This window comes from Neltuma alba, unplaced genomic scaffold (assembly GCF_004799145.2).
Source record: "Neltuma alba isolate B1F8T4 unplaced genomic scaffold, ASM479914v2 tig00010580_pilon, whole genome shotgun sequence".
Taxonomy (NCBI): domain Eukaryota; kingdom Viridiplantae; phylum Streptophyta; class Magnoliopsida; order Fabales; family Fabaceae; genus Neltuma; species Neltuma alba.
In genome coordinates this window covers 518972-527500 of record NW_021635445.1, presented here as the reverse complement: position 1 = coordinate 527500, position 8529 = coordinate 518972, and the positions used below count along the sequence as shown (strand labels likewise).

Genomic DNA, 8529 nt, shown 5'->3' with positions numbered 1-8529 from the left:
TTACATGAACCATCAAAGAAAGTTCTACCACTGCTTAGAAATTTCCAGGGGGAAAACCCTGTCTTATGTGACTGCGTGTGCTTGTTAGATTGCTTGGGGTTCTATGTTGGTCCCACTCTTTGTCACCTTAGGAAAATGGACTTATCGGCTGTGTTTCTGGGCCCTATGATGGACCTTTATATGGAAGAGGGCTTTGAATTCTTTTTCCCGTGGCACATTTAGTTCGGGTTGATGCTTTCTTTTCCCGGTATAACTGGGCTCGAAAATTCGCAGCATTTCGGCCTGACTCATCATAAGTTGGAGTGATGAATCCTGGCTCTCAAACCCGAGCCTTGTAACAATTTTTAATTAAAAATAATTACGTCCTTCCTCAATATTACATCTAAGTCAAGCAGAGAGTTTTATCGGTTACAGTTGCCCGGCTCCAAAAAACTGGTTCTCACCCGAGGAAGTGCAGAGTTGGTCAAGTGCTCTCTCTCTTCTGTGCTGTGCTGTGTCCTCTCTCTTCCTTGAAACTAGAACAAAGATAGTTTCACTTCGAACGAAAGGACGAAGGGTGAAAATCCTGCCTTGCTTGCTTGCCTGAGCTAATTGAACTAGCTCTTGAACGGGTCGCCCGAGAGTCACTCCAAAAGTGAAAGAAAACCAGAAGCCGAGGCGGACCCTCTCATGTACAACGGAATGGTTGGATTGTAAATCCCATTTATATGGATCGGCGAAGAACAGGTGGGGGCGGGAAAGCCCGATTTTATTTAGTCAAAGATGTCTTATCGTGGACTGGACTACAAGGAAAATAACGAACTAAAACAAAGCAGATTTTATTCATTACTAGCACTAGAAGCATTTTTTTACATGGGATGGGAGTAGATCCAATGGGAAGCTTACACACATAGACCAGCCAAACAACTAAACACAACATTACAACAAAGTTAACAAACAAACAACATATTAAGTTAAAAGAAAGGGAAGACCATACATTAAAACACACTACTTTGCGTCTACAGACACTTATTTATCGTTTTAATAAATAAAGCTAATGCTCATTTCTCGGGGGATTGGAGGGGGGAGCTGCCGCCGCAGCTCGCACAATCAGGTCCTCCTGTTCGAGGAGGAGGGCCCGTTTCCTGGCTTCAAGAGCTTGAATCCGCTCCCGTAAAAATTGCATTCTTCTTCCTATGTCCTCAGGATCGAGAGCAGGCGGATGCTCCCAGAACAGACCAAGCATTTGCTCACATTGGAGCTTCTGGTTTTCTACCTGACGGATTTCGTTCTGAATTGTTGCCAGTCTTGCGGCAATGATATCCATTAAGTGTTACTGAAAGTCTTTCTTTCTGACTTCTACCTCTCTCTTTGAAAATATAGACTGAAAGAAGCTTCTATTTATAGGCCTTGGAGGCGCTTAACTCTTTCTTATTATTAGTAATAATTGTTGTCTTAGTTTCATAACATGTTTCAACCCCGGCTTTTCATGAATATGGAACCAGATCCACTAGATTTTAGTGTGCTGAATAATTATCTTCGTACTCCAATCCGTACGAAAGGCCCTGCCCAAAAAGCGAATCAAATAGTCCTTTGTGGGTATTGCCACGCGGCTTAATTCCGGTCACTCCCTCAGGAATAGGAGGCAATAATAGAACGCACATCAGAGAGTACTCCCCCTTCTCGTCTAATAAGGCGGGTTTCAAAAGCCCCTTTCTTAAGAGATAGAGCACTCCTTACTCGACAGCTCGAAAGCGGATCAGTACAAACCCACGTGATCCGTATTCGCTTACGTACCACGCGTGCTTCGTCGTACACTTCCTAGTCCTATTTCACTGGCTTATTTGTACCCAGCTACATGCTCAACTCGAGCCTCGGCCAATCCTCACTCGACAGCCTAGTCCTTGCTTAGGCGATTGAAGTAAAGCCTCTGCCTCTATCGCTTGATTGAAAGGATCAGACACTTGCTGTTCCCTACTTTTAAGAACGAAAGCTTTTTTTTTATAAGTAAGGTAAACTAGCTTTTGCCGATTGCACTCGGATAGCGGCCTGGGCCGTCCTGGAATGGGAATTAAATTAATTAGATGGACTGGACTTCGATGGGCTTTGTTTGGAAAGCCAGGAAAAGGTGGCATTTCCGGCTGAAAATCGATCTGAATGCTAACCTTCACTCCAATAGAATAGGCCTAGGTAGAAGCCCTCACTCTATCTATTGGAGTGGAGCCTGCAAAATAAAAAAGAGGGCCAAGCCATCATTCTTTGGGCTGCTATGTTAGCCCATTCCGGCCCGGGTCCGGTTAGGAAGTAAGTAATTTTATGATTTTGATGATGTTCCTTTGTCTTAAGTGATCCATTCGATAGCTTCCCTGTTACCACCCGAAGGGTGAGAAAAGAGATGCTACAGCCCACCCAAGTCTGGTAGCTGAAAATAGGTTTCTGGCGTAACTTAACTGGCTATCATGCCAATACTCTGTTACTCTTGCAAAGGCTGTTCTTGAGGCTTCCTTCGACTAGAAGAGGATCTTGTTCACGGCGGATTTGTATCACCGAACCGACCGTTAGCACCATATGGCGTTCCCCTCAGTGTTGTAGGGAAAGTTATTGATCGTAATTTCTGTGTTTTTGTTTAATTCGAATTTGGGTTGTCGATGGCCTGTATGTACAATCACAAGCATGAGTAGCGAGATGCTTGTGCGTGACATCGAAAAAGTGCGTGCCCCATTATTATGTAAGTAAGAAGTAAGTGAATTTCGGCAAATCGACCGTAAATTTATATTTCGACCGGCACAATCTTACTGCTGGAGATTTATTCTTATTGGGATTCGATCGAATCGAGGAATAGATTAATAGGAAAGAAAGGAAGAAAGGGCAGCAGGGCTCGCTCTACCCGACCCGATCTGACTTTTGTTGTTTCCTGACTGACAGTCATTCTCCGCAGCGACCATTTCCTTCGTTGGCAGAATAGAATGTAAGTCTTCAATAAATCCCGATTGGTGTGAAGCAAGCAGGAATAGATAGCCTAGGTTCACTACCATTGAGAAAGTGAGAAAGAGACTTTAAAGCAATGGACATAGGTTCGGAAAGCTTGTTCAGCCCCAGGTAGCGAACATAGACCAGAAGAGCTTGACTGGCATGGATGACCAGCCACCACCGATACTGGTTGTGCACACCAGTGGGAACCTGCTGTTTGGATTGAGACAAGAAAGGAAGAATCACCCCTCGGAGATAAGGGTTTACAGGTCTACCCCGACCAAGCCATAGCTCGAAGGGCATAAAAGCTTTGGTCCACATTGAATTTAGACCCTAGAAGTGAGCGGCAATGGAAAAGTTTAGGCCAACTAGCGGATCAAGAGGTGCTCTTTGATCAAAGATACCATCCTGGGGCAGGCGTCTCAATCTTTCTGCCAACCAAGAATAGACAGGATGAAATAATCTCTGATTGACATAGTTACCTATGGCGAATATCCTCCTCTTGCCACCTCCCTCTAACGAGAAGAGAAAGCAAGACGGCCTATCACAGGTGGTAGACCAAGATCATCACACGAAGCTAGGACCGGACCTATAGTTCTTTTAAACAGGTCTAAGTCCATGCCCGAGAACTCTTTATTCATCGGGTCCAGCGCCTATCTCATTCGGTGTGGCCACAAGGACCCTTAAGACCTCTGTTTGCCTTGTGCATGACAATACACAAGCAAGACTGTTCGTCTAGTGGTATCCTGTATCTTATATAAGATCTGTGTCCTTACCCTATGCATGGTATGTCTAGAATGAAAGATCTATTCTAGCCGTTCTTGCTAACCTAGGGAATTCTATTCTCACTTGAGAGATGCGAAATGTAAATAATAATATAGGTTATATTAGTGAATCCGATCTGGGCAGCTAGGCTAGGAAGGTAGTGGGACGAAGAAGAACAGGTTTCACGAATGGGGAATGCTTGGGGGAGTTCCGACATAGGAAGGCGCCCGGAGGTTTTTATTCCTCTACTTTTTTAATAGCTTACACTCCTCGGAAATTACTGAAAGACTGGCCTACGACCCCTCACAGAAAAAAGGGGCTCCGCTTAAAGGAATTTTAGATAAGTCTTTGGGCGTACTTTGACGAGGGGTGACAACTCCTTCTTTCTATTCTATAGAAGTGCCAATAAAAGATATAAAATCTTACTATTAAAATAGAGGGATTGGCTTAACTTCCTCTATGCGGTTGCATATTGCTTTGCTTGAGTAACGAGTAGGCCATTACAGATAGGCTGTTTTTGCTATTACTGATTTAAGAAAAAGGACCTTTCCTTTATGATATTAAGGATTTTTCCAATCATTAGAGTGGTGTCATCCCCCTTTCATTCATGTCTTTTGAATAAAAGTCCGTTGGCCTAACAGTCGATTAGGTCAGTAGCGGAATGCCATTTGACCTACCTGAGAGGTTAAATAGCGCGTTCAGGCACTCGGGAGAGGAGGAATCGAATCCCTATTGGAGTCCCACCCCATAGAAAGGGCTAACCTCCTCGTTAGCCTGCCTATGAATACGAGAATCTTAGTTATGTTCAAGCACTCTTTCGGTCGAGTGAGTCACGTGCGTTCAAGTCAAAGCAAAACAAGAGAAAGTAACTCGACCTTAGGCAGAGGTTTTCAAACCATTCCATTGGGAGTCCCATCATTCAGACGGACAAGACAGATGCCGAGGCAAGAAGCCCCGCAAACGCAATTCAAGAGGGAAGTGCGCCTTCCACCTTATTCGAGTTTCAGATCTTGATGTTACGGCCAGTGCCACGAGAGTTGAGTTGAGAAAGGACTGGGAAAGGGAAAGGGATTAAAGAAATTCCTAGCCTCTCAATGAAGGGCACGGCACCCATACGGGAGACTGAAAAAGACGAATTATTCGAACGGGCTAGAACGCCTTAGATTTGAGAATGGGTATCCGCGAGAAGAATTCTTTAGGCCGAGTAGAACCAATGATTTCACACTCGTAACCATTGAAAGGGGAAGCCGAAGAGCTCCAATCCCTTGATTTCGTAGCCATTGCCGAGGAAGAGTCAGAAGACTGTATGTCTGGAGGAAATACAACCAGAGGTTGTGGTAAATCAGTGTGGAAAAGCCCCTCGTTTGCGCCATCCCCTTCACTTCCAGAAAGCCGTTGAGCATATGTGTCGCCTGAAACTTTGGTAGAACATCCGGCTGCAGAAGGCATCTGGTTTGAAGACTTGTTCCGAAACCAGTAATCATCATCATATGCAATTACCCGATCAGAACAAAACTGGATCTGGAAGGAATGTCATTAAGTGAAGGAGTCCTCGTAAGCGCATAGGCAAAAGGGCTTGGTGCTCGTTGTTCCCCATTTACACTTTACACATGGGCGAGACGAAGAAACTTCCATATAGTTGAGCAGCGAAAACTGCGCTTGCATTAGTAGAAGCGATTAAATATAGTGTCCACACTCGTCTTCAAACTCTCGAGCTCATCAAGAGGGTGCCTTTCTAGAGTCCTAACATCACTCTCAACCTTCTCGACCTTACTACTCATCTCCAGCAATGCTTCCTCCAATGCAGAAACTTTCACAGATAGACTAGCAAGGTCCTCAGCACGTACCTTACTATGACCTCGTCCCTTCTTGCTTCCCTGCTGAGGAGGTTGGGATTCCATTCCCCTTCCCTACATGTTGATAGCAACTTCCTCAGTCATGCCAGACATGCTTGCCCACAAGTATCGCTCCCACGAACCAAGCTCGAACCAGGCTTCCTCGAACCAAGGCTCTGATACCACCTTGTCACGGATAGCTGCTGAAGCTTTAGGGTTCATTTAGCTTAGTGCGCTTGAATTAGCTTAGTGTGAAAGGCGAAGGTTGAGTTACGGAGCCCTTTTTCTTTGAGGCGCTAGAGAAGTGATATTTTATAGCTAGATAAGACAACAGGGGAAAAGGAAGGTAGGTAAGATTCTCACCGAGCCCTAGTAGAAGCAGGTTGAAGCGTTGAAAAGAAAGTGATAGCCCGGATCTCCCCCACCCACGTCCGTCTTTCAATCACCGTGAAGGAAATAAGCCACTGAAGAGCCCCTTTGGTTTTTGGGAACCATGGGACGATGAAAACGATAGGACCGATGCTCTTGCTGAATTGACTTGCCTTCTTGACTCATTTGCTGGGTTTCCGTATCCATCTTGCTTGCAGCCTTAGAGAGCCATTCATTCATTGGTTTCAAGTACTCCCCGAGTATCACGCTAAGATATTCCTTTTCTTGTTCTCGACAGAACCCCTTTTACCCGTTTGCGAAGGAAGCCCAAGAGAGCGGTAAGGGGCGCAGCCTTCTACTACCATGGACGAGGATACGCTAAGGCCACTTTGGCTGAGTCAATCGAAGCTAAAGCAACGTCCAGTTGGCCGAGCTGATGAACTTGACCCAATAGATCTATTAGAAGCAACAGAGTAATAGGTGGAAGCAGATCTAGTGCTAGTAGGTCGAGGAATTAAAATAAATGTCCAGATTCATATCTAATTTCAAAGTAATGTAGGTGCGATCGAGCGGAAAAAGCCCAAGAGCTCCCCGCGTGGGGACCACCTACACAGGCATACAGCTGCGCACCAGACGGGTTAACTAAGAGCGCGCGTACACAACATAACAAAGCTTAATCTCCGTCTCAATAGAAGGGCAGTTCCATATCGAAATCGATAGCCGGTGAGCGCTTGACTCGAATAACTGGTCTGAGTAAGGGTGATAGACCAATCCTATCATCACCACGAGGTGAGGTGAGGAAGACAAAAACGCGATGCCGGCCGGGAAGAAGAGTCCTAAGTTCGGGCCAATGCTTTCTTTCTTTCTAGAGACTTTGACTTGAAATAGTGGCCTTCCTCCTTCGTACGCCAGCTTATTCCGTCCGTCGAATCATCAGTAAGGCTTTTAGTCTTTCATCTAAAACTCCTTTCAATCTCCATTCTCCATACCGGCCGATAGTGGAATGAGCCTCTGGGTGATCCCTGCCATCAATTGATTGCTGTTTCGGACCATCCAATCTTTCCCGTGCTGCTTGTAATCCCGTTTTCTTGAACAATGGAACTGCACTCCCTTTATATATATATTCTATATCTCTCTCATTCTTCGATCCGTTCCGAACAACTCGGAAAGCAACTTGACAAAGAGAATTCATTCCCCCGTAGATTCTTTTGGAACAAACTCGCGGAATGAACACTCCTTGATTGGTATACCGGTCTTGGAAGAAGGCATAGCGGCGTTTATTGGCAATATGCGCCGGGATTGATTGAAACAAGATTCTGGGAAGGGATTTCACCTGGAAGTACTTCCGCTAATTTAGAATTCGGAAGCTGAAGCTAATGCCCTTCCTCTTGAGGAGAGGTAGCTAACCAACTTCTAGGAGAAACATAATTGACAGCATTGATCTCTGTAGCTACGCCACCCACGGAATTTAAAGAACCTAAAGGAGCATGAGTCATATATGACTATTCCGCGGAGCAACGTTCTTGCCAAGGCTGTATGTCTTTTTTCAGTCTACTCAAGTCCAAACCATTGGGACATCATCGGACCCCAGGAAAAGAGAAAGAGATAATAATATCGAATGTCATTACTTACTCACTTACGGAAAGAGAGAGAAAGGCTGATAGCATTGTTTAAGTGAACGTGAACTAGACTTCGACGGAGCAAGCTACGCACCTTCTTTGACTTAAAGATAAGTAAAGTAAGACAAGGAACTTCAATGCTGGAGGAAGGACAACTGCTATTGAATCAAGTGCGGGTATTGATGCCTTTTCCGAGACTAGGAAAATAGGCTTCTTTCTTCCCAAGACACTGACTATCGTGACCCAAACTTTGAAATTGATGTGGCTGAGATTTGCCTGAAACAACCTATGGTCTGCAATCCTCTTAGGCCAAGGGATGTTGAGGCTCCGGTATCACAGGCCGTAAAAAGAGAAGCTGTAGAAAATATTAGGCCTTATACTTTTGATATTTCGAAGCCTAGTGAAATTTTTGATTATCTCTTGGTCAATAACGCCCTGAAACTGTCCGAAGGCCATGAAATTCCTTCATAAGAAGAACTTAAGAAGAATAATAATTATTGCAAGTGGCATAATTATTATAGACATTATACTAATGAATGTCTTACTTTTCGGAATGTGATACAGGATTTCGTGGATAAGGGGACCTTGAAGTTTCCGGAGAAGACTAAGCCGTAGCCTTCGTCTTTCTGATACATGATGGGTACTAAAAGAGATTCCTAAAATAAGTTCTGTGTATTGATTTTGCCGCTTAAGGAGATCAATGTGTAGTGGAAGAGTCTACCTTTGATCAGCGAATTACTTCTTTCATCTGCTTATGCGTCTGTTGCTTCGGCTGATACGATCCTACGTTGATTGGCTTAAAGTGCCAAATAACGCATTCTAGAAGCCTCTGGCAGTTGAATTGGTTGGAGCCTATCTTATATGCTTTCTTATGCCTTTGTAGTGCCTAAAGACAAGTGAACGAAGTGGCCTTTTGGTAAGGGACACGAGTGAACAAGGGAGAGGTTAAACCGCTTACTAGTGGCGAAAGAGCTTCTATATCGAAGTTCCAC

At 44.6% G+C, this 8529-nt stretch overlaps 1 protein-coding gene across 1 annotated transcript; it reads right to left on the bottom strand.

The window, feature by feature from the left end:
- Nucleotides 1-1033: 1033 nt before the first annotated feature.
- On the bottom strand, nt 1034-1306 carry LOC114757196 (uncharacterized). Its single transcript, XM_028946196.1, has one exon. It carries the CDS (start codon nt 1304-1306, stop codon nt 1034-1036), a length of 273 nt encoding a protein of 90 aa, XP_028802029.1.
- Between the last annotated feature and the right edge of the window lie 7223 nt (nt 1307-8529).